The sequence below is a fragment of the Podospora pseudopauciseta genome, chromosome 6, assembly GCF_035222475.1.
Source record: "Podospora pseudopauciseta strain CBS 411.78 chromosome 6, whole genome shotgun sequence".
In the NCBI taxonomy this organism is placed as follows: domain Eukaryota; kingdom Fungi; phylum Ascomycota; class Sordariomycetes; order Sordariales; family Podosporaceae; genus Podospora; species Podospora pseudopauciseta.
Genome location: NC_085895.1, coordinates 3432498 through 3456986, shown reverse-complemented (window position 1 = coordinate 3456986; position 24489 = coordinate 3432498). Strand labels below are relative to the sequence as shown.

General features: G+C 52.2%; 8 protein-coding genes across 8 annotated transcripts; 4 read left to right on the top strand and 4 right to left on the bottom strand.

The window, feature by feature from the left end:
- Positions 1 to 3267: 3267 nt before the first annotated feature.
- On the top strand, positions 3268 to 3594 carry QC763_0098450 (uncharacterized protein; the record flags this gene model as incomplete). The annotated part of the gene is made up of 1 exon (XM_062906370.1): positions 3268 to 3594. One exon carries the CDS (start codon positions 3268 to 3270, stop codon positions 3592 to 3594), a length of 327 nt encoding a protein of 108 aa, XP_062763395.1.
- Positions 3595 to 3971: 377 nt separating this feature from the next.
- QC763_0098440 (uncharacterized protein) lies at positions 3972 to 8379 on the bottom strand. The gene is made up of 4 exons (XM_062906369.1): positions 7466 to 8379; positions 6634 to 7391; positions 5215 to 5913; positions 3972 to 5149 (listed from the first exon to the last, which is right to left on the bottom strand). Exons 1-4 carry the CDS (start codon positions 8269 to 8271, stop codon positions 4053 to 4055), a joined length of 3360 nt encoding a protein of 1119 aa, XP_062763394.1. The 5' UTR covers positions 8272 to 8379; the 3' UTR covers positions 3972 to 4052.
- Positions 8380 to 8764: 385 nt separating this feature from the next.
- Positions 8765 to 11850, top strand: QC763_608250 (uncharacterized protein). Its single transcript, XM_062914655.1, has 2 exons — positions 8765 to 9098; positions 9149 to 11850. The coding sequence occupies exons 1-2, from the start codon at positions 8924 to 8926 to the stop codon at positions 11659 to 11661; spliced, it is 2688 nt and encodes an 895-aa protein (XP_062763393.1). The 5' UTR covers positions 8765 to 8923; the 3' UTR covers positions 11662 to 11850.
- QC763_608240 (uncharacterized protein) lies at positions 11787 to 12930 on the bottom strand (the record flags this gene model as incomplete). Its single annotated transcript, XM_062914654.1, has 2 exons — positions 11787 to 12591; positions 12645 to 12930. The coding sequence occupies 2 exons, from the start codon at positions 12928 to 12930 to the stop codon at positions 11921 to 11923; spliced, it is 957 nt and encodes a 318-aa protein (XP_062763392.1). The 3' UTR covers positions 11787 to 11920.
- Positions 12931 to 13964: 1034 nt separating this feature from the next.
- QC763_0098410 (uncharacterized protein) lies at positions 13965 to 15346 on the bottom strand (the record flags this gene model as incomplete). The annotated part of the gene is made up of 2 exons (XM_062906368.1): positions 14631 to 15346; positions 13965 to 14564 (listed from the first exon to the last, which is right to left on the bottom strand). The coding sequence occupies exons 1-2, from the start codon at positions 15216 to 15218 to the stop codon at positions 13965 to 13967; spliced, it is 1188 nt and encodes a 395-aa protein (XP_062763391.1). The 5' UTR covers positions 15219 to 15346.
- A 3535-nt stretch (positions 15347 to 18881) lies between these two features.
- On the top strand, positions 18882 to 20851 carry QC763_608230 (uncharacterized protein; the record flags this gene model as incomplete). The annotated part of the gene is made up of 2 exons (XM_062914653.1): positions 18882 to 19251; positions 19323 to 20851. The coding sequence occupies exons 1-2, from the start codon at positions 19167 to 19169 to the stop codon at positions 20849 to 20851; spliced, it is 1614 nt and encodes a 537-aa protein (XP_062763390.1). The 5' UTR covers positions 18882 to 19166.
- Positions 20852 to 21601: 750 nt separating this feature from the next.
- QC763_608220 (uncharacterized protein) lies at positions 21602 to 22948 on the top strand (the record flags this gene model as incomplete). Its single annotated transcript, XM_062914652.1, has 1 exon — positions 21602 to 22948. One exon carries the CDS (start codon positions 21602 to 21604, stop codon positions 22946 to 22948), a length of 1347 nt encoding a protein of 448 aa, XP_062763389.1.
- Positions 22949 to 23177: 229 nt separating this feature from the next.
- Positions 23178 to 24047, bottom strand: QC763_608210 (uncharacterized protein; the record flags this gene model as incomplete). Its single annotated transcript, XM_062914651.1, has 1 exon — positions 23178 to 24047. The coding sequence occupies one exon, from the start codon at positions 24045 to 24047 to the stop codon at positions 23178 to 23180; it is 870 nt and encodes a 289-aa protein (XP_062763388.1).
- Positions 24048 to 24489: the final 442 nt, after the last annotated feature.

Genomic DNA, 24489 nt, shown 5'->3' with positions numbered 1-24489 from the left:
TCGATACCGCTGGAACCGAAAGGTTCTATAAAGTCCATTCGATCCCGCCTGTAAGTTACGGCCCTTTTCTTTTAGCCGCTCTCTGTTTTAAGCTCGGCACTCACAGTCTTAGTGGATCTGGTCAAATCCATGTTGGAAGTCATACCCATGGACCGGTTCTCGATCGAGCAATGCTTATCACATCCATAGCTTGCCAAATTAAGCCGGGCATCACCACCTCTGAGTCGGCCGCAAACTCCTACTATATCTGGTGTCCAAAGCTCACTATAGCGCGACCATAATAAAGACCAGAAAGCGAAAGCCTAGGCTGGAGATATAATTACAAGCATCACCGGAGGCACCGAAGACCTGGCAGCTTTCGAGTGGGCACTAGATAATAGGAGCTCTTCCCTTGACCGATGGGGTATGAGTCCTTCCCCTGGCCGACGGCGTATAAGTCCTTCCCCTGACCGACGACGCCCTAAAGTTAGAGGGAAAAGTCCGACCTCAGACGCCTACAAAGGTGACATGAAAAGGAAGGAGGATTCTGCAATAGTGGAGACTCTGGCTCAAATGGTTGACCACCTCAGCCTACAGCTGCCGGTGGCGCTAAGCGAAGATTTCGAGCTGCATGGTTGGGATCCTGGAAACCGGTGCTGGACGTGTACGCCGCCGGAGACTGTTGGCGGTAAACTGGCACAAATACTACTTATGGTGGATGAACTCCCCGTTGTCATACCAGTGCGATTTCATTATCCACTTTTACCCTTGAAGTCACAACCTCCGGATACGCACCCTAAGCTCATCTCGCCAATCAAGCCGCTGTCTGACGACACCATCGACGGGATTCTGAGTGTGTTCGAAGATGCCATCGGCTTTTATCTGCTCATCAACCATCAGTTGCAAGTGATTGTGTCGGATGAATTTGACTACGAAGAAGAGCTACACAAGTATCCTGCTGACTTTGGTGGACTCAAGGTCAGTTTCATCCGAGAGTCTCTCTACCCGACTGCCGATAGAGCAAGGCCAGGAGGCTCTTCAACAACCACAACAAACTACGGATACCAGGACATACCAACTAGCCTACTTACCAATAACGGAACTGACAGCTTCTAGTTCAGAGGGTTTTTTGGGAGTACATTACAAGCTTCTGCTTTTGATAGCAATTCGAGAGACCGAATTCGAGGACGTATCGGAGTGGTTGTGACTCCGCGGTCAAATATACGGAGAAAGTACATAACCGTATTAACACATTCGCTCGCTATGGCGGCGGCCACATCCAGAACCGGTACAACGGGACCTGATTGGACATCTGACATCCATATTACTTCAGTAAAGATCGGAAGCAGGGTAAGAAGATTATTTGCTCGATACCCTGTCATAGAACCTGACTCACCATAAGATATTTAGCTCGGACAGGTGGCCAAGGTTTTTGACCCTTCTCCTCGAGAGCCCTTTCCCCAGGGCTTTTCCCATGATCTTAGCTTAGTTGACATCACAAGTTGGGGGAAATCATTTTGGTCTCGTTCGCTATCGGAATCGTTGTCGTTCTAGTGGCTTTCACAGCATGAGTGGACAGACATCAAGTACAATTCGAGCAAGCTTGCTCTCTTGGACGATAACTTGATAGAGGATGACGCCAGAAGCATTGGGGTCATCGATAGTCGGTGCCAGGTACGTCTTATTACTATATCTCGAATCTTCATGGTTACCTAGGTGCCTGATAAATATCACCCTGATGGTTGGCCAAAGTATCTTCCGCGTATACCAACAGGGCAGGCCCAGAAGGTCCTTCAGATCACTACTATCCAGGGTGCCTGTAGATTCCAGAGATGACCCAGCCTCCTGGACAAGCCTTGTTGCAAGGTCAATCCTCTACTGGGTACGCCAGCCCAGTAATTTCAAGGAACTTGGTCAAAGTGGCACCCCAGTTTGCGTGGTAGAAAACCTGCCCAACATTGCTGGGAAGATAGCAAAGGTGGCAGGGTTTTCATCCTTTGTTCAGATGTCCTCTGATAGTCAGAGATTGGACTTAGAAGGCGAGAGGCTCTACAAGAGGTTGGAGGAGGGTAGGGTGGCATTCTACGGGGCTTTCCAGGTTCCGCCGGAGTTGCGGGATGGATATCAGATTGTATAGAGTGACTAGGCGTTTGGTTATATACGAGCACTAAGTGGATTACTGCAGAAAGCCTTTTAAATTCTCTTGCTAATATATGCGTTGTCAATACTACCGACCTAAGGTAGGTAAGGTAGATACCTACCCACGCTTGTCTTCTAGAAAAATGCTTTTCAGTCACTGTCTCCAGTCAAGTCGATCAACTACACAATCTTTCTCTTCCCTCCCGCTACCGGGACAGCAACCCGCCGCACAGTCAGTGGTCGACGGACAGCTGCGCTTGGAGGGGGAACTCGGACTGCATTGTTCTACTGTCTCTCTCGCTTGTCCACATGCGCACTGAACTGACGGGACTACCCCGATTCGGTACATCCAGCGGCTTTAAAGATCGGAGTGGTAAATGTCCAGACATGCGAAGAGCTATGCTTCATGATCATTCTGCCTGAGAGCCTGAAAATACGAGCTCGATGTACCGAACTACCTATATCTTTTACCGACCGTTTTATTTTCGATTTTTATTTTCTGTCGGCGCTTATATGTTCATGTTCATTGAAAGACTGAGGGGTGTGAATGTAGAAGATAAGGAGAGAAATATTCCTCAGTTTTTGGCAGTATGTCTTCCGAAATCAGCGTTGGATTTCCCTGGAAATGACAGTCCAGATGTTCAATGTGGAAGTGTACACTCTCCAGCAGGGGAGCTTGGGCCATTAAATTACCCGACATTTGATTTCTTTTTCAACTGAACCACCAGCTGGAAAGAAAAAAGAGGGGAAGTGGGTGTCGAAAGCTTGGGCGTGCTCCGTCTATTGTGCGCTTTCTGTCGCCTCTTGTTGCTCCGGCGAGGACTCCCACCACCCTGCCGCTGGAGAATCTTTTCCAAGCAAACGCCGCCATTTGTAACTCCTCCACTTTTCAAGAAATCTCAGCTAGATGGTCGACAAAGGAGGTCGTCATCAGGTACGTGTCAGTTACTACCAAAATGCCAGCACATCAAATTCTGTCGAATACGATCTTCAATTAAACTTCGTTGCCCCCTTCTCAACATCCATACCGGCGGTTTGAGGCCTCATCTACTTTTGCCTGCGCCCACAATTCTTTCGCCTTGACCGCAGCTTCCTACGAAAAGATTTCACATTACGTCAACAAGTCAGCTTGAGCTTATCAGCGCAGCCATGACGCAGTCATTGCTGCTCCTGACAAGCACCACTATCGTACTGGATAACATCCTCGACCACCTCGAGCTACCCGATGCCCAGGCCATTCGTGTCACCTGCAAGCCCATGAACGACTACGTCAACTCCTACCTCGGCAACCGAGCCTGTAGAACGTTTACAGCTGTAGGTTTGAAGCACGCCATCGGCCTCATCCGACTCGCCGAAGTGGTCCAGCATACACCTGAAGCTCAAGGCTCGCCTGATAGTAAGGTCTGCCAATACGCCGAACCCTTGCTGGGTGGCGTGCGCGAACCCCGGCACAACTGCGATCCACCCATGGTCTAGAAGCCGCTCGGAGATTGATTAGTATCGCCGATATGGTTGGATCGTTTGGATGTCGAACTGGCAACTCTGTTGCGTTTAGCACCCGCTCCACACGGGGATGGCGATTTTGAAGATCATTATCGTCGGCTTTTGCATCCCACAGTGGATGAGGCCAAGAGCGATGTGTTGCAAACTCAGCTGCCGTGGCTCGTTCGCTAGGTATTCTAGAGGAACGATAGTTTCCTCCCTGCTGAACCTGAGAGGCTAGATACATAGCGACGTCTTAGGTAGCTTCAGCGGTGCATAATGGGTGAGAAATGCACCAATAAGTGCCGTGCCTGATCTGAAACTGGCACAGGGTCGCAGATAGAGGATAACATTTGTGAAATATCTGATGTGCTGGTCAGTGGAGTATAGGAACATGCGAATGGTCATTCTTTCTGAGTTAATGTAAAACATTAGGTCGTCAATTATCAGCTTCACAGAATCCAAATATTCTTCACTCCCGTCTCGTCGACTAGGACCCTCATATCATCTTTCCCCAGCCCCTGGAAACGGAACGTTCCAATGCGCTTATACTCATTTTCAACGCCCACACCCCCTTCTAGCATCAGCCCGGTCCCAGAATTATACGTCGCCTTTGGCTTACTCCATGACACTTCAGATCCAGAAGCCGAATCATTCACCATCACCAACTGCCCATGCTCGTCCGTTTCATGCGCCGATAGCACGAGCAAATACACCTCCCTCCCCTCCTCCAAGACGATATCCGGGAAAAAATCAAATCTCTTCACCACTGCCACATCCACCACTGATACCCGAACCCCTTGTGTCTTTTGATCCCAGCACCCCCTCACCGTCACCCCCCTGACTGCAAGCTTCTTACCAACCAACTCAGGCTGGTGATCCCTCTTCGGCTCCACCCCTCTAGCCGCCAACTCCGGACTCTCCTCCACATCACCAAGACACTTCACCTCAAACCTAACCTCCCCCCCATCATGGTGCCTAACCCGGTACCAAGTCCCCGCCAGCCGAAGCCTCGACTGGAGAGAAATCTCCCCTATAGTCGACGCCCACGACCAACTGGGGTGTATCCCCTGCAACCCAGGCAATCTCGTCTCCTCCCTCAACCTCGGGTTAACCACCCTCCATGCTAACTGAAGATACAAATTCTTGCTCCACAAACCAGCGGCGTACTCCTCCTCTTGGTGGTCGTTCTCATCCCAAGAGCCATTTTCCCTTAGCCCGTCCCGCACAACCTTTGCAACGCCCCATATGGCTTGGAGGCGGTCGGAGATGTAGTTTTTTAGTTCGCAGCGGGTGTAATTTCTGACAGAATCTATCCAGAAGGTTTCGAGGGAGTCATCTGCTGTTCCGGCTCTGATAAGAGCCGGCTGATTAGCGGGAGTTGATCGCATGAGGAGGAGGCGCTCTCGCCAGTGGCGTTCGGTGGCGGAGATGGTGTCGATTTGTCGGGGGAGGCCTTGGGGGAGGGACTCCGAAGCGGAGAGGGTCGCGCAGTCCCAGAGGAGTTGATGGGTGGAGAAGTGGAGGATTCGGGGAGCGAGCATGCGCTCTGAGAAAAGGGGGGTTAGTTTCGTTGGGATGAATGAGAAGGTTTGGACGGGGAAAAGGGCGTACCTTGGAAGACCCAGCCTCTGGTGTAAAGGATTTTGTCGAGTAGTTCGTGGCGCCAGTAGTCTTTTGGGAGGATGTACCACTCCCCCGCTATCCCACGCCCACCCTCGATCTTGACAGGTTCATGCAACACCCTCTGTCTGGGGTTCTTTTCGTACGACCTGAAAAGCCCCTGGCTTCCATCCTTGGAGTCAGCGCCGGCAAGGTTGAGGAAGCTATTCCTATACACAAGATGCATCAACTGCCCCTCTGTCTTGAAATCCCCAGGCGCCTTCTCGCCATCCCACTGGATGATACAGAGCGAGTCGATCCAGATGTACTTGATCCCGAGGGCCCTGGTCACGGTGATGGCGTCTTGGAAGGTCTTGGTGAGCTTGTCCCAGTTCACGCCAACGGACGGGTCGGTGAGTTGGGCATAGTTGGCCTGGATCAGCTTGATGATTTCGATGTTGCCCCAACAATGTGACAGCGTGGTGTAGCGTTCCTTCATGGAGGGGCTGGTGGTGATGATGTGGATTTTGGATGGGTTGGATACGTCGATCAGGCGAGTCGGGAGCCACGAGGAGGAGGTGGAGGATTGAATGGCTTGGCATCTTTCGTGGGAGGTGGAGCATTCGTGTATCCAGGATTGGATCTGGGGAAGAGATCCAGAGGGGGTTATGTTTGTGGTCTTGGGGAGGGTGGTTGCTGGTGTGATTGTGTCTGTGAACCGGTCAACGAGGAGTCTTGATGGATGATGGTGGGGACATGCCTTTCTGGAGGAGATAGAATGCCACTGAACCCTTAAAATGTCCCGTGGAATGGCTGGTTTCCCCGTGATTTTCCGCCTGCGGGCCCGAAAGATGATTGTCGCTTTGACGGAAGGTTATGAGTATGCACTTTTGGTCTTCTCTTGTAGCCGATAGCCACCTGATAGTCCATCGATATGCGCAGTCCACATCGACATTCTTGCCAAGGTGGGAGCAAACAGTACATTTCTCCAGTTCTGGGTCCTTATCGATGTCCCTGTAATCCTTTCTGTGAAGTCCCCATCGGCGTCTGGATGCGAAAATTGTCTGTTGGCAAAATTTGCAAAGCATTGCGTCCCTTACCCAAAGATGTGTATGCTCAGTGGAAGAAGTGGAAGCGATGGATGGGGTGGGATGAGAATGTGAAAACGGTTGCCTAAGGTAAGGTAAGCTAACAGAAGCTGATTGGCGGTCAGTACCAAAGCGGGGGAAAGGGGGTGGTTGTGGGGGCCAAGAGAGGTAGACTTGTGTCGCCTCAAGAATCTAGCATGTTCCTGGATTCCCAGTGTAACGAAAGATGTGTTATCTCAGTTTCATTTTCTTATCATAGATTTGAAACGGTACGGATATTGCATTTCTTGGAAGCTTGTGAAAGCATCAGGCACGTCCGTGTTACTCTCTTACTCCTTCTCACATTCCCACTCAGACACAAACTCATTATACCGTTCCTTGACGTAGTTGTAGAAGTCAGGATGAAAGCATCTCACATAGTACCGAGTGCCCATCGTTTCAACTGCCAACAGGCCCCCTGCAGCGCCAATTACCTCGTCAACAACTTCAAAGTCTTCAGAATCGAGTAGGTCTTCAAATCCATGACTTCCACATCTGTCACTTTCGTCCAGAAGCCTCATCTTAAGACTCTCAAATTCAACACCGGAAAACTTGAGGCCTTTTTCTGCGCTGCCCACAATTCGGATGGCATGCAACGCCAGCGTTGCCCTGGCCCTCACCTCTCTTGGCGACGTCTTGTCCAGTAACCGACTTCGTATCTGCGCATCTATCAACCGGTCAAACATCTCCACGACGATCTTCGGGAACCTGTCACTTTTGGCCATTGCCGCATCAAGGGTCTCGGCCTGGTGGATTGTCTCCAGCAGAAGCAAGGCCATGCTGGGGTTGCCGTAAGACAGCTGGACCAACTTGACCACGAAGTCGACGGCCTCTCTTGAGGGTTCTTCCGTGGTACTACCCGATATCAAGCGTCTGCCAAGGCAGGATAAGGGAGGGTATTCATCTTGGTGAGATCTGAAGGGAGGTTGGAGCGGCCAGAATCGTCCGTGTTCGAGCTGGAGGTTGTGGATGATCAAGGACTTCATGCTGGGCTCGGGGGCATTGCTGATATCGAATGTCACGGGAAATGGGTTGCTGGTGAGTTCTGGGGGAGAATGTGATCTGTGGCAGGGGTTAGTGACGGGGGTATGCGCGAGTGAATGCACATCGATGTGACGGAGCTGAAGGTATCTCACTCATTCCCACAAGCATATCCAGCCTCTTTGCACTTCTGACAGATCCAAAAGGGCCCTCCAGTGCTATCGTGGTCCAAATTACATTCCCACCACGTTATCAGACCAGGTCGACCTTCATGCTGTTCTTCATCGTGATCGTACTCATTCTCGAGAGAAACGTCGCAAATTGGTTTCTGAGTAGAGAGTTGAAAAGGAGTACGAGAGGTGAGGAGGACTCTGACGCCAATGCCACGAAGTTGCTCCAGTCGTTCTTCCACTTCGAGATATTCTTTCCTGATAGGCCACAGACAGTCGAGGTCGTCCACCACAAGCCAGACGTCTGAGAGTCGGAAGAGCTTGAATCTGATACTGTTGAGAAGTGCTGTACCGTCGATCTGAGTCTGAGGGGAGGGAGGTGGAGAAAGATCGCTGTTGACACCAATCTTGGCATCTATTTGTCTCTCAATCTCCGCCAAGAATTGAACGCCGAATGGAATGGCGTTTTGTTCCTGGTGAACCGCTGCGCTGGCATCACGAACAGTGAGGGGCTTGAGAAATACTGACAAGACAAGAGGCGGCTTTTGATGGTTATGATGGGCTTGGGCATTCTGTCGGAGACGGTTTACTGCCAGTGCGGCGAACGAAGTCTTGCCGGATCCTGGGCCACCTACCAGCCTCAGAAGGCGAGAAGGAACGCTCTTGACCCAGCGATCATACTCCAAGCTGTCAAAAATGTAGTCAAAAAACCATGGTGCCGGCGGTCCCAGGCAGTCGGCAGGATTGGACGAGATGATAACCCCGTCAACAACTTGTGAAGGTGAAGACATTCTAATAAGGTAATGAGTGTACGGATAGCAAATGGTGTGATGGACCTGTGCGAAAGTGGGGTGGATATCACCAGCATCAAATTGTTGTTCTTGGCCATCGAGGGGGAGTTGGAAAGAATGGCTTCATGCAGCTTCCTGCGTCTAAAATCTGACACCGGATAGAATAAGAGTGCCAAGGTGAGGCTGGCCGCCGCTTTCCAATGAACATATAGCACACAAGGTGCACCTGCCCAAATAAGGGATCAAGGTAACATTGAATACGCTAATGCATGGTACCGATCCACTCAGCCCCCATAGGCCCTCACGCCTTGGCGCGGTTTCATTGAGCTAGGCAGGAACCTGCTATCTGCAGCAAAAAGGTAGCTGGTCAGCGGTACCTGCCAAATAGGTCCTGGGAAATTGGAGGGGTGTTTGGGGGCTAAAAGCTGACTGATCATAAGCGATTGGCTGATTTTTACGACTCCGAGAACCGCATGTTTTCTTTGGAGGTTGCCTTGCACTATTTTCGTGTTCGCGGCTCTGCAGGATGCGCCTAGGAGGGACGGGAGGGGAGCAATAGGGATGGGATTTAAGCAAAAGGGACGGGCCTCCCTCGTTGTCACGATGTGGGCAGCGACTGTGAAGGACTTTTATTTGCGTCTGTTACACGACCATGACGTTCGTTCCCAGATTGCTCCTCTGGAGCAGCTTCGTTCTTTCAGGCATTTTTGACTCTGTCAATGCCAGGCCAGGACCCCGTCCGAGTCTACTCAATCGACGTGCGGCAAACGATACGGGCAGACCATGTGGTGCGCTCTTCGATATCATTGAGGAGGACCTCAAGCTACGTGAGGGATTTCCCCAGTTATTTATGTTGACGAAACTGACGCCAGCACAGAGTTCTTCCCCGTATTCAACGCCTCTGACGTCTACTCTTGTTTAACCGCCGTCCCCTTCCTCAAAGACGTTGGACTCCGCTTTATCGAGTACTACAACACCACCCTGCAGTTCCAAAGCACTTTGGCCTACCTCGAGTCTCCTCCTGCCGAGTATCAACAACCAGCAGTCGACGTGGTTGCCGAACTTGGGAGAGTCAAGCAGAAGGTCCTCGATGATCAGTACATCAGACAATTGGATTTCGAATACGACATCCACTCCATCGTCCACGCCATCCACGACGACCATGTCAATCTCTACATTGGCATCACCGCCGCTTTCAGCTTTGCAAGCCCCTTCGACTTCGTCTCTGCCTCTCTGGATGGGAAAGCACTACCAAGAATTTACCTGAAGGATGATATTGTGAAAGCACGGAACAACGGCTGGGCGGAAGAGCCGTCTCCAGTGGCGACCATCAATGGTGTTGATGCCACTGAATTCCTTGCGCAGTTCTCCAGCCGGAACGCGTTTGGCTATCTCGAAAGTCATGCCGATTGGAACGACATGTTTGAGCACCCCACCAACGATATCCAGGGCTTCTACGGCACTCTGGGCGGTCAACTCCTGTTCTATCCAGGCAATGGACTTGACGACACTTTTAACGTGAAGCTAGAGGATGGAACCGAATGGAACGACAACTGGCTCGCTCTCCTGAATCAAATCCACAGCCCTGGACCTCTCGAGACTGCTGGGGACTTTTACAACTATTTCGTCCTCGGCTTAGTGCCGCCAGTGGAAGTCATCGAGGACTCATCGGATTCCGGTCTCGTCTTTGACTTTGAAGGAGAGGATGGCTTGAAACTTATCGAGATCAAGATCGATACGGACTGGTTAGAAGAGAGTGACGAGGCATTCCCAAAGCCCGAAGTTGCGCAGCCGTTTCTCACTATTTCTGGCGGTGGAGTAGTCACCGGCTACTTCCAGGATGACGTTGGAATTCTTTCCATCCCGACCTTCGAGCAGTTCCCCGAAGAGGCCAAGAATTTTAGCAACACAGTCCAGGAGTTCATCACCAAGGCGGAGGACAGGAACGTGAAAAAGATCATCATCGATCTCCAACAGAACCGAGGTGGATCCCCCAACCTTGCCTTCGACACATTCCGTCGTTTCTTCCCCCAGGAGCCTGATTCCCTGCCGTGGACCTGGGCTGGCAGTCGCAGACGAAGCCATCCTCTGGGTGATTTGGTGGGAGATACCATTACCGAGTGGTGGAAAGGGTTGGATCCCGAAGACGATGTGCAACTGTTTGATCAGTGGGATGAGGCAGCCAACGAGTTTGTCGTCGCCACCAAAATCAACCCTCTCACAAACACTACGTATGACAACTGGGCCCAGTACAGTCCTGGATCGGCCAGCTACCGCAAGGATACGTTCTCAAAGGTCGAGAGGCTGAACCTCTCCGACGATCAAGTTCTTTACTCGGCATTCAGCATCGAGACGGTGGAAGACGACCCGTACGGCTATGGCGGCAATCCTGTCACCACCAAGCAGGCGTGGAAGCCCGAAGACATCGTCATTCTCACTGATGGCCTCTGCTCGTCCACCTGCTCCCTCTTTGTTGGGTTTATGACCCAAGCGGGTGTACGTACCATCGTCGCTGGTGGCCGTCCCGAGACGGGTCCGATGCAAGCTGTCTCTGGAAGCCGTGGCACACGCGCTTACTCCAACCATATTCTCGACTGGATGTTCCAGTTCACCGGCCAACTCCTCCCGGACAACTCGTCACTCCCAAACATTCCCATCGACTACGAAACAAGAGACACCGGGCTCTGGATTCACCACGCCGGGCTTAACCTCCGCGACGAGATCCTCAAGTCTGACTGGGAGAAGGATCCCAACGCCGAGCACGTCCCGAGGCAGTTCCAGTACGAGGCCGCCCACTGTCGCATTTTCTACACTGTCCGCAACATCTACAACATGACACAACTGTGGAGCGATGTCGCCAAAGCTGCCTGGACAGACCCCGGTCTTTGCGTCGACGACTCGACGGGATACGCCAAATTGCCCAACCAGCCTGCTCCTGTCCCAGCTCCCACCCGGCCCACCGCTCAAGACGCCCAAATAGTCATCAACACCACGACTACCCGAGGCGGCCCCGGCCAAGACCCCGACGGTGTTCCCATCTTCAACGAAGGCGACATTGTAGCCGGCTTCGCCGTCAAAAGAGCCGGCCTCGAGCCATGCGGAGCAGGTGACAAGTGCCCAAGCAACTCCATGTGTGAGCCTATCAAGGTCGTCTGCGCCAACGGGGAGAGGCCCAAGGCGGCCGAGGCAAAGTACTGCCTTCCTCTTTGCAAGCCGGCAGTGGACACCTGCGCACATTTTGCTAGTGATGTCAAGATTAACGGTGCGTTGAGGTGCGATCTGAGGTATGAGGCTGTGACCAAGAGCAGGAAGCATGATTTTGTGGGGTTGTGTGCGCCGAGGGAGGGGATCAAGCCGCAGAATTTGTGTCCGGGGAGGCCGACGGCTTGAGGGGAGGTGTGAAAGCTTTGAGAGTCCTTTTCTTGGTTTAAATGGGAATAATGTATTGTAGCTATGAGAGGGGATTTAAGTTTAACGAAGAGAGGTTGTATACTAATAGGGAAACATTGATCGCTCCGGAGAACTAGCTAATAGTCTCCGCATATTTATTATCTATTATATTCGGCCTACAATAAATGTCTATGAACTATGTCCAAGTCCTGTGGTGTACACGCTTCCCAGAGACTTATCCAGGCGGTTGCAATGTGCATTACATCGCCAGCAAGGCGGCCACCATGGCGCCAACCACGCCGACCACTGGTCTGGTAGATCCTCCGGTAGGGATTGGCTTCTGGGTTGGCACGGGCGCAGTCGCGTTGGAGAAGATGGAAGTAGTCGTCTCAATCACCACCAAAGTCGACTCAGAAGTGGGGGCCGTGGTGATTGTCTCGATGGTTGTCAACCCGGTGCTCGTGTTCGGGATCACTGTATCAGTAACAGTGACAGGTTCACTGGTTGATGATGTCTCGGCGGCCGAGGTTGACGTCTGGGGCACTTGAACAGAGGTTGACGAGGGCGGGATCACAGTCGAGGTAGTTGTCGTCTTCGGCAGCAAGCTGTACCAAGAAGGGGGAACCGCATACTCGGCCTCGGGACAACGGCAAGCCCCGTCAGGCGGCAACTGTCCACCTTGGTTGTAGCCGTAGAAGCAGTTCTGGCTCCGGATCTCACAGCGGTAGCGGGGAACTGTGTTGTAGTAGGTCTCGAGATCGGGGAGGGCGCCGTCCTTGCAGTTGCAGATGAAGCAGTAGGTGTTGGAGTTGAAGGGGTTGTCGACGCCGCCGTTGTTGGACACGCAGGCGTTCTCGCCTTCGACGACGCCTCCTCTTGACTTGCACAGGGCCTCACAGGTGTTGATCTGGCCGGGGCAGACGGTGTTGCCTGTGAGATGTTAGCATCTGATTGAACAAGAATCGGGTAGGGCTGGAACGAACTGAAAGATACACTTCTGCCGGGCTGGGTGCGGCGGGGTGGCGTGAGACACGTCCATCCTTCCTGTTGCAGCGCTCTATCCCACCCAGGAACACTCGTGTCAACACCCGATGTTGCTGAGCACACACCAACCAAACCGAACACGAGGGCCGCGATGCCCGCCGCTGATGAGAATGAGCGCATTTTTTGGTAATGAGTGAAGGAGTGATCAAATGAATGACTGGTGATCAAAAGAGTGACAGATGGTGGGAGAGAAAACTTGCGTGTCTGACCATACTGGGCGCGCATGTCCTTAAAAACATCTTCAAGGCATGTTGCGTAGGGGCTATTGGTTGAACGGTTCGAGGCTATTGACAAAAGATCCCTATAATCATACCCTGCTAAAATGAGTACAACGTCGTTGACTCCACTATCAGGCCGTGTGCGCGGGCCGTGGCGACGCTTTAGTTTTACTGGCGAATCATCGTGATAGTTTCAATGTCAAGGATTAAATCCGTGCCGCAAGATTCCACTCTTTTTCGACGACACATGCAAGGCACGCAGGACATTCGCATAGGGAGACGCAGTAGGTTCGCTATGTGACACTGCGCATTTATTTGCCTACAACGGCGGTGGCCAGGTAGGTAGGTAGGTAGACCGCTGCTGTCTTCGTCCCACAGGGGGTCATGACCTGCCTCGACATGGTCGAACCACATAAACTTCATGGCGTGCATGCCATATCTTTTGGCATCAGTGATGACTCCTTGGCAAGATGGGATCTCGGGGAGGTCGTCGGTTTGATTGCTACAAGCTGAAGGACCTGGATCGCGACATCGTCCTCATACTGAATGGTGGGACTCATGCTGTGGAGGTCGAGATGAGGGCAGAGAAATAAGCAGAATTGATCTGCTAGATAACAAAGGAAAAGAAAGCATGAAAGAAGGTAGAAATTCAACCAACATATATCCGGAGATCTAAAAAAAAACACTAGAATAAACGCAATATATCCAGGACGAGTGCCGAGCCCTCCTAAACCAATATCTCTGAATGAAGCTATCGTCAGACGTAAGTTGCATTAGGGTAGTAGCCGTAGGCCGAGGTCTTTGCCACTCTCACCAGGGCTGTGGTTGGAATTCTATTTAGGTAGGTAGAGTCGCACCTTTATATATGCCGATCATGCATTGTTTGACTAATCAGAGCACCTGATGGAGCCACATGGCTTAGCCAAAGACTCACTGAAATCCGCATCAGTCTAGTCCTATTGCTAACATGAGTGCTACAAGCATCTCCGTGACCAATCCAACTCGTCTTTACCTCCCTACCCAAGTTCCATTCCAAGCAGATCAAAACTCAGCTACTGCCTTTCTGACGTCCTCATCCCTGATAGCCTTTTGGACCACTGGAATCTCTGGAATTTGCCCAGGGTCGAGAACCTGACTATCTAAGCCGAGATCATACAGCTGCAGCGGGCTATACTTGATCTTTCCTGTGGACTCCAAGAAACGTTCATACGAATCCTTGCCGAGGTCTTTAGCCAAGTTAACCAGTTGGAGGACAGGAGGCGTCATCTGGGAGGTCGTGGTCTCAGCTGATCCAAGCTGGAGTGCCGTCGTTGTATCCGCGTCCCACATCACCCAGGCCAGGCATCGGTAGTTCTGGATGCAAACGAAATCCTCGTAGATCCCTGGGGCGCGAAAGAACCTTGGCTGTGACAGGGTCATCCGGGTGTTGTCTCGATCTTCAACCTGGATTGGGAACTGGCTTGCGTAGGCTGACCATGCGGCATTGGGTCCGAGAGGGTCCGTCCACTTGGGCACATTCCATTTGATGTCGTCGGAATGATCTTGACCTTGGACTTGCGAAAGGTTAGAATGGCCGTCATGGTTAAATGGAACATCAGTAAACCGTAGTCTTTGTTGCCTGGAAGCGTAGTGCTTATCGTACTATGCAAAGGACCAAGATGGTTAGCCGGCAACTATCTTGGGACTGATACCACAATAAATACTTACGAAGCGTCGATAGAAGGCCTGGCTGATCTGATATCTGAAAAGCCATCTGAGTGCTTTGGTGCGCGTGTCGTGAGTGAGCCGACGCAGGCCTTGGCATTCCATGAAATCGAGTGCGCAGAGAAGCTCCTCGACTTCCCAACGATGCAGTTTGTGAAAGGCTCTGTCTGTGATATCCTTGGAAAAAACAGCATGTAGAAAGAACAGCAATTCTGCTCGAACGAATGCCCTTTCTAACCTGGCGACCTCGGTTTGGGAGAGGGGCCGTCGATGGCTTCCAACGGCAGTGCTCAGGGTCCTCAATTTCTCTTCGTAAACACGTTTGTCGAAGTACCGGTACTTGGGTTTCAACATCGGTGCGAGCCACGCAGGTTCCTCAACTCGGATCCATCTTTCGGCTTTATCGGCAAGTCGTCGTTGGATCCGCAAGACAAATCGAACAAATCTTGCCGCGAGCTCCTCAACACGGCAGAGGTCAAACAAAATCCGCGGTGTGGTAATCGAAAGAAGGTCTTGCTCCTCATCGAGGATCTGCATGGCCAACTTAGTGTCCTGACTTGTAGGATGTTCGAGCTGACAATGCCTAGCCATGTCGCACAGGCGGACGAAAATCAAGGCCACTTTAAGACCTTCTGTGGTGAACTTTCTCCTGGCCCGCCGGGCCAGGTATGTAGAAATGTAGTCATTTAGAAATCTCTGTGTCCGATAGAGAGTTAGGACATCATCCATGGCGCATTTATCAATGATATTGTCCATGACCAATGACACTCCCATCAACGACAAAAGATTCAGGTGATGGGCCATCTGGACGGTGACGTAAATCTAATGACAATCAGCAAACATTATTGACAGAGGGGAGATGTGTCCAAACAACTTAGACAGATGACATGAGGTGAAGTGTCTGTTCAAGTTTCTGATTTGTGCAGCTCCTTTTCCGTCTTCGCCGTTGATTGCTGGAACTGCAGGTAGGTATTTGACACCAGTGTCGTAGAGACTCGTAAGACTCGGAAAGAGCCCCAGCAAGGGAGATGCCGAGGGAGAAGACCAGAAAAAAGAGGATGGAAAAAATGGGGGGAAAGAAGAGGAAGAGGAGGAAGGAGAGAGCAGGGAGAACAGGAGGGAAATGACCGTCTCGAGGTGGATCAGGCTACTGGCAGGGCAGGATAGTCTTGCTCTACGGTTCACTTTTGGCTCCCAGCAGCCAATTCACTCGCGATACAGAACTAGGTTTTCAAGACCGCGTGTCCTTCCAAGGTGGGTCTGGAGCAGATCAAGGGCAGGATAGTATCGGAGCAGGATTAGAAGAAAAGATGCCAGGTGAATTGAGGAACTTCAAGTTCACTGCGCCAGGTCAATGAGTGCAAAGTGCAAAAAAAAGATAGAAGAAGGCCGGACCCCGACGCAGGACAAGAGTAACAGTAGTCTGGCGCACTGTGATAGGGAAAAAAAGCTTAGTGACGCGAAGGCTTGAATACCTCGAACGGGTGGTGTTTTGGAAGCCCTCCACAGACTGGAGCCACACAAACAAACAAAACAAAATCTTATCGCGCAGTATAGATATTTATTCGAAATCTTTTGGTTCACGTGCCTCACATTTGTTTTCCACACTGCCACCTCTTTCGACATCATCTACTGCCGTCTTCATTACTTTTCCGACCACCTAATTGCACCTCTACCAAGATCAACCACGATGGGTACTAATCTCGATCTCCTATCGCTCACCCGGGTCACACTGGCTATAGACTAGATCCTGGATTACTGCTCGATGGACGATATTGGTGCTCTTTTCCGAACCAGTTCCGGCCTCCACCAGTATATCTGTGATCAGTACGTAACCCGTCGCGTAACACGGAGACTCACAGTCGAAGGTTGGAAAGCAGCAATTACCTTCGCTCGCCTCTATAGTGTCAGCACGGCCCGCGAACTAAGGGACATTCGCCACCCCAGTGAAAGAAGCAACACCAATCATCAATGAATGCCCAGATTTATAGTCCATCACAACCCCCCGGATGATGTACGTTGTCGGCCGTGTGGAAGTAGCCATAGGCCACTTCGTTCAACATGTTCTCCGTGCCCAAAGTCTGCTGGCAGACCACTCTGTCGAGTGGATGGGGCTGCGGGAACCGCAATGGCTGACCGGAAGAAGCCCACATTCAATATTGCCCCCAAATCCCAGCACCGAATGCCACGAGGCTTTACTGGCCACCATAGGCAGAAGGCGCAGACCAATGTCGACGACAAAGCGAGCGATGATTGAGCGAGGATTTATTCGTGCTGAGACCATCCTATTGATACGAGCCTTCTTTCCTGCTCTTGGCAGTAACGTCCTCTTCACTATGGCCTCACCCTGCCTGACTGTACGATTCTTCCGGAACCTTCACAACTGGGAACTTGAAGCGATGACGGCACTGGACTTCTTGTACTGTCACAGTCTATCCCAGATTGACCCATCGCTCGAATGCCTCAGTGGGCTCATCGGGCATCAACTTGACCGGGTCTACGAACGTAAGGCAGTTTACTGTGTGCGCCAAGATCGCGTGGTTCATGACCTGAATGGGAACTTTGTGGTTCATGGAGCATGCACAGGAGGATCTGATGCTCATGTCGGGGGTGGGCATTGACCACAGAGACCAGGGCGTGAGAGGATCTGCGATTATTCGAGTGCGCTTTTCCTGCCGACTGAAAGAGGTAGGTCGGAAGTTACATGGGAAAGTCGACAGCCTGGGGCCCTACCATACGTGGTCGACACTCGTGAGTCAGTTCGGTAAACAACGGAGAGCGTCGCCGTTTGACGTTCCTGACCTTCACCATCCGTATAATTGGTATATAGTTAGTTATTGGGCGCTTGGTTGGGTTTGGTTTGACAGAGAATCATTTGACGCTCCTCAACTCGGGTCTGTTGCTGTCGACTTTACCCCCACCCTTTGACAGCTCGCTCCACTCTTGGCGCGACCCAACTCGGCACTTCACGTTGGCAGGGGTTGGGTGTTTGAGTTCAATTTTCAACCTCCACTGCTCTATTCCCACCACATTACGCCGTCAAACACAAGGGTTGATGTGCCAGCATCATGACCGCCTTTTCTCCCCTGCTGTCGGTCACCCGAATCACACTTGCTCTGGACAATATCCTCGACCATTGTTGTGTGAAAGACATTGAATCCGTGAATCGAACCAATAGGGCCTTCCGCCATTATATCACAGATTACCTCCCCCGCAGAGTCCGACGGGATCTCCCCCCGGAGGCTCTGAGTAGCGCCATCGCTCTGATCAAGCTGTTTGAGCTGCTCGAGATGAAGTCTATCACGAATGGCCGCGCTACTGATGACCAAGTCACCAACATTCTTCATGGTCTCCACACGACAGATTTGTCGACAATTACGAAGACGCGGTCACACTTTGATGTATGCCGGATCGCGGAAATCACAGCCGTCTTCATCCGGCACGTACTACGCGTACAGGCACTCGACACAATCGATGACTGGGAGGACATGAGGACCATGGATGGATCGATGGGGGCGGTTTGGTGGGACAGCGAAGAGCACACCACTCTACGAGAAGCCATCGGTCATGGGTGGCGGCCGCTCTCCGCAACCGAAGTATCAAGGATGCAATGCGGTTGTACCCCCCGAGAGATATTAATCATGCTCCGCTTGCATCTCTAGATTACGTGGATGATGATGATGATGATGACTTTACTAATTGGCATGCGAAAGATGAGAGACCCTTCCGAGTCTCTCATCTACCGTCCGGTGATACATATACTGACTTTGCATTTGTCCCCGAAATCCAGCAGAGATTGGACGAATCACTGAACGCGGACTGAAACACTTTGACGATTTGCGCCTGGTGAAGAGGTTTGATGAAGTGAGGATGGATACTCAGGTGTCAAAGCTTCAGATGGAGTTTGATAGGTTGAGAGAGGCCATAGCGGAATTTTTGATCAGGTGGGCAGCTATCGCTTGTTAAGTGTTGCCGTCCAGGTACTGACTGAGCCTACCTACCTAGACAAATCGCGTACGCGCCTACTCTCGATTCAGCATGATAGTGCAATTACCCTAGTCTTAACGTGATCTCAACTAGGGTTAGGTTCCAAGGCAGTGAACGAAGCAAGGCATACACACCTACATAGTCGTAAGCAATCACGATTTGAGGTGAAAAGAAATGATGTGTTGATCGGTGCACGGGCCATATCAAGGCATCCGGTGATGTCGCTGACAGCACAGCCACCAATAGCGGCGAGGACCAACAAATGGTATGATGATGAGCAGATTCCAGATACTTCTAATGGCAAGTCTGCTGTCAGCTTTCATCCCGCTGTAAACTGTTGGCTGCACAAACGTTGCATTGACTCTCACCATTCGCGGCGTGGTGAGGTTCGCGGGGAGTCCCAAAGCGGCGAATGAAACGGCCCGGATGTCAGACAGCTTCTTGTTCTCCGTGTCCGTGTCACCGTTTTTGACGACGTGTGCTTGCTTTCACGCTTCATTAATCGACATGCAAACAACCCCCCAAACTCAACCTCGTCTCTAACCCGAAGCCATGCCCGCCGATCAAAGTTCAGACGAAACCCTCTCCAAATGCACCATTCTCCTCGTCACCGGGACAGGCGGCTTCACTCACGCCGGTAATACCCCTTTCTTTATCGCCCACTCTCTTTTTCCATCAATCTCTAACCCCCTCCTCCCCATACTTCAGCCCCAGTCCTCGAACTCGGCCGCCTGCTCGCCTCCCGCGGGCACACAATCCACTTCGCAACCCACAAAACCCAAGAGAAATGGATCCTCACCAACCCCTCCTACGCCTTCATCTCCCCTGCCCACATCTACCCCATGGGCGACCCTCTAACTCCCGAACAAGAAGAAGCCCACTACCTCGCCCTCCAAAACACCGACATCCGCGTTGATTACAAGTCTTACTTCGCGCCCAAATATACAGTCGACGCCTTCTGGACGTCAGATTACACCCACCTCCTCCGCATCACCAAAGCCATCTCCCCCGACGCGATCGTGACTGATTTCTTTGTCGAGGCAACAAGGGATATGCAAAAACAGTTTGGCGTTCCAGTGGCGATGGTCTGGCCGCAGATGCCGTACGGGATGGTATCAGCGGGGCATATCCCCGGGATTCCTGGGTTTCAAGTCGATGCCCTGACTTCGGAAAAGGCAAGCTTTTGGCAGAGGATACGCGCGGCCCTGAGGCCGTTGAGGGCAATCACGACGGTGGTGCCGTATTTGAGGTGGGTCAAGAGGATGAGGAGAGAGGCCGGAGTGAATTACCCCCTGGCCGGGGTGACAGCGGGAAAGCCGGATTATCTGGGTTTGGTGAATAGCTTTTGGGGGTTGGAGACGCCAAAAGATTGCCCGCCGCTTTTACAGGCTGTTGGGCCGATTTTGTCGGAGGAGTACCCTGGATTGGATGGGGAGTTGAGGGGGTTCTATGAGCGGGGGAAGAAGAGGAGGGTGGTGTATGTTTGTTTTGGGACGCATATAACGCTGCCGACGGAGCAGGTTGTGATGTTTTTGGGGGCATTGGGGGATTTATTGGCGGATGGATTGGTAGATGGGGTGATTTGGACGGTCGGAAAGAAACAGAGGCAGCAGTTTCAGCCGTTGCTGAATCAGTGGACTGGGGGAGTCAGGGAGCCAGTGGGGATGCTGCTGGAAAATCAGAGCGAGAGGTGGTATTTCACGCCTTTTGCGCCTCAGAGAGCAATATTGGATCATCCGGACACGATACTCTTTGTCACCCATGGTGGCGGGAGCAGTATCAATGAGGCGATGTACCATGGAGTGCGTATGTTGTCTCTGGGATTCTTTTTCGACCAGCTTTTGAACAGTCTACGGATTGTCGAAGCAGGTGTCGGGTTGGGTCTCGATAAGGCCACATTCACAAGAGACGAGATTTACGACAAGGGCCGGCAGGTACTGCTTGATGAGGACGGCAGCTTTGCGAGAAATGTTGAGCGGATGAGGCACATTGCCCGAATATCAGCCCGGAAGAAACATTATGCCGCCGACCTGATCGAGGAGATGATGTACGATGCAAAGTTCGGACTGGATCCCAACAGTGGGAAGATGAGACCGATGCATCTTCAGACGGCAGACGTTAGAATGCCGATATGGAAAGCCAAGAACCTGGATCTGCTGCTCCTCGGAGGACTGGCGACTGCCGGGTTTGCCGGTGTAAGCTACTGGCTCTATTCTTGGATCAGTGATCAGTTGTGATCTGAACTTGTTGAAGTCTCGTTGGATATGCCAAGCATGGGCAGACATGTTGCTTGGCAATTACCCCCCTTTTTGCCCCTTTTTGTTCTTCACCAGTTGGGTTCAGTGCATACAAGCTTGTATCAGAAGAGCTACGTTTATGATAACAGCCGTTTGTTATAACGTATGATGTTCGTGCGAGACCTTCATGGGCGCCACAAGCTGGTGTATTGTTGCCAGCATGTTCAGCTGATCTCACAATTCGAGTCAGGTTCAGGTTAGAACACTTACTCGTGGTGAATGCAGGCTCTCCCAGCCGAGAACATCTTGATACGCCGCGTCATAGGGCAGCGCTTGGACACCGAGGTTGTGGCTTTTTTTCCGCGGGTCTCAGGGGTGCTTTCGTAGCATCAGTGGCATCATGATACGCGAGCTTCCCGTTTCGGCTACGATTAACCCCTGCATCCCCGCGTTCACCACCAAAAGCTCCAACATCTGAAACGAAGATAGTCCCGGAATCGTGGACACGGGCAGAATGCCAAGTTTGACGATAATGTTCGCTCTTTTTATCCAGCTGCCCGTCCGTGCATGGGATGATCAAACGGGTTGAATCGTTGAACCTTTCTGGTTTTCTTCTCGACAACTGGTTGTCGTTTGGCTTTCACTTTTGGCACCAGCCCAAGATGTTTTTGTTGTACTGAGCCCTGGCGTTGGCCTATTTTTCTTCATCTTCTATTCTTGTAATTTTTGTTGTTTGGAAAATATCGAACGATGCTGGTCATCCGCTTTTTTTGGCTTCAGGCCGCGCTGGCGATGGCCCAGTTGCCGACATTGGATGATTTGTTGGGAGGGGACAGTAATGGTGTTGAGGAACCGGCAGGGTCAGATGGGGGAGGGCTTGTGCCTGGACTTCAGGATTTGATCGATGCGGTCCCGGTGCCGACGGTGGCGGATGATATCGTGGGCGCCCTTCCGGATCCGACAGAGATTTTGGACGGGGTTATCGGGCCACCAGAGACGATAACGCCGGATGAGGAGGCAGTTGCGACTCCAGAACCAACTCCTTCCCCAACGCCTGCGGAGGAAGAATCGCCCGCTGTGGAGGAGACACCCGTCGTTGAGGCTCCGACTCCCGAACCGACGCCTGAAGAATCGACTGCTCCAGTTGTACAGGTGCCTGTGCCCGTCGCGGAGATTCCAGCAGTCGAAGAACCAACGCCTGCACCAGCTCCCGCTCCATCACCAGAGCCAAGCCCAGGACCGGCACCCGTACCAGCGCCGATTGTCATTGCCGACCCTCCCGCCGAGCAAGAAGACCCCGAACCTGTGCCCTCGCCAGCCCCAGCGCCCGATGTCCCTCCAGCTCCCTCCCCAGGTGCAGACTCTGGCGCCGGCGGTGCAGTACTCCTCCCGCTCCCCTCACTGCCAGCCGATACCACCGCTGCTCCTGCTTCAACCCCCGCCCCAACAACAACCGCCGACCAACCCGCCAACACTTCCCCCTTCCTCAGCCTCGTCACACCTGCCAACGGCTCCCCCTTCATGTCGGTCTTCACCCCACCCCAACCGACCCAAGTAAACGCCGTAGTCGACGACGAGGCTACCGACAGCTCCTCTCCCCCAACAACCTCCGACACCACAAACCCCCTAACCAACACCAACGTTTCCCCCGACCTTCCCCTCGATAACACCCCCCTCCCCTCCACCAGCCCCACCCCATCTGAAAGCAGCGGGATCCCCCTCTCCACCAAAATCGGCGTTGCAGCCGGTCTGGGAGGCGGCTCGTTGGTCCTGCTCATCGTCATCCTCTACATCATGTGGCACAAGCGGATGGAGAACAACCCGTTCAGGAGACATACACGGTCTGGCAGTGCTGCCAGTGGTGGTAGTAGCAAGCGGGATTTGGAGAGCGCGGCGGGGTTGCCGGTGCAGGAGAGGCAGAAGCTGGATTGGGAGAGTGAGCATGATGTTGCTTTTGATTTTGGGTTTGGGAAGCCGACGGTGGAGATCAAGGGGGGGAATAACTGGAAGGAGACCCAGGAGGAGGATAGATTGCCTGCGGAGATGGAGGCTAGGATGGGGGTTGGGGAGGATGGGAGTGCGCAGTTTAGGAGGTGAATTCTTGGTGGAGGTGGATGCAGGAAGAAGATGAAGGGGACGGTTGAGAATCAACATGGCTCGGATTGTAGAAATGACGACGTGATGTCTTGTTGGGGGGTTGCGCTTGGGATATATCGCTGTTGGTTTTGTTCACGGCCAGGTCAGGTGATTTCTGTGCACATTTTTGATTTCTTCTGTTATTACTTTAGCAACAAATACATCTTGCCTTTGCATAAATGTTCCATTATTAATAGACATACACCCTCTTCTGCCTCTCCGCCTCGACATACTCCCTCAGCACGTCCAGAATCTCCAAGACAGTGTCATACTCCCCCTCCTCCCATTTGTTGATGTGCAACCACCGCCTATCCGCCCAAGATTCCACCACCCTCGCCGCCTCCACTAGCATCGCCTCCCTCTTCCTCCTCAGTTTATCCTTTTTATCCTCGGTGATATACCTCGCATCTTGCAACCCAAACAGTTCAACATCAATCTCGTACATCTTTTGCACCAACTTTGTCAACTCCTCCACATCCTCCCCCGTGACTGGCTTCTCCCGCTTATTGTGAGAGTCAGCGGAGTGGTTGAAGATATTGTCCGCCAATTGGTGCTCATCCCCGCCGACATCATAATAATACTTTAGAAACCCAGCGTGGAATGTTTCAGGGGAGACGAAATCCACTGCTGCGGTGTGGGCGCCGAGTTCGACGTCATTGTTTACGTCTTTTGAGCCTGGTGGTGATACTCGTGGGATGAGAAGAGTGCCGTTGTGGTACCACGTCCATGCTGCCCAGGCTGCCACCCAGATGCCGGCTAACGTGCAGATGAGACCGTAGATTAGTTGGTCTAATTGCTGAGGGTTGTTTTCTAAGCGGGAGGAGTCTGGGTCGGGGAGGGTGATGACCAGGCTGTTGGTTGGGATGGTGTCAAATGAGGAGAAGTTGTGAGGGACGGCGATGAGGTTTGGTGGGAAGTAGGAGAGGCCGAGCTTGGCGGTGGAGTGGTTCATTAAACGGAGCCATGTTTCTGGGCTGGTGATGGGTAATAATGGCAAGGTGTTGCTGTCGTTGTTGTTGGTGATGGGGAAGTCTTTCCAAAATTCCATGCCGGTTAACATTGTCGCGGCGCATGGTTCTTAGTTGGTGTCATGACGCGATGATGATTTGAGGTTGGAAATGATGGAGGTGGGAAGTCAGGTAACAGTCTTTGTCGTGCAATCTTGGGGTATCTCGCGTTTAGGGGTTCAGCCCCAGGAAGGTACCGGTACTTGTGCTATGTTGCCCAGAATTGATCGTCTGCCTTGGAATGAATGGTGGCGGTTACGCTGCAGACTTTTGGGCGCCAAACTAAGCCATCGTGGGGTGTGATAGGTGGTGACAGTGCAGAGTGCAGGTGGTCCAGGCAAATCTTGGCCAATACCGTTTGATTTGGTGTCCAATGGTGGTTCAGCTCATCAAGCCCCCTTTGCGGCGCAGGTCAGAGCCTTGCCAGTGTCCCGGACAGGGGTTAATTGTTGTTCTGACTTCCTTGTCTGCAATAGGGGTCTTGAATGAGGCTGG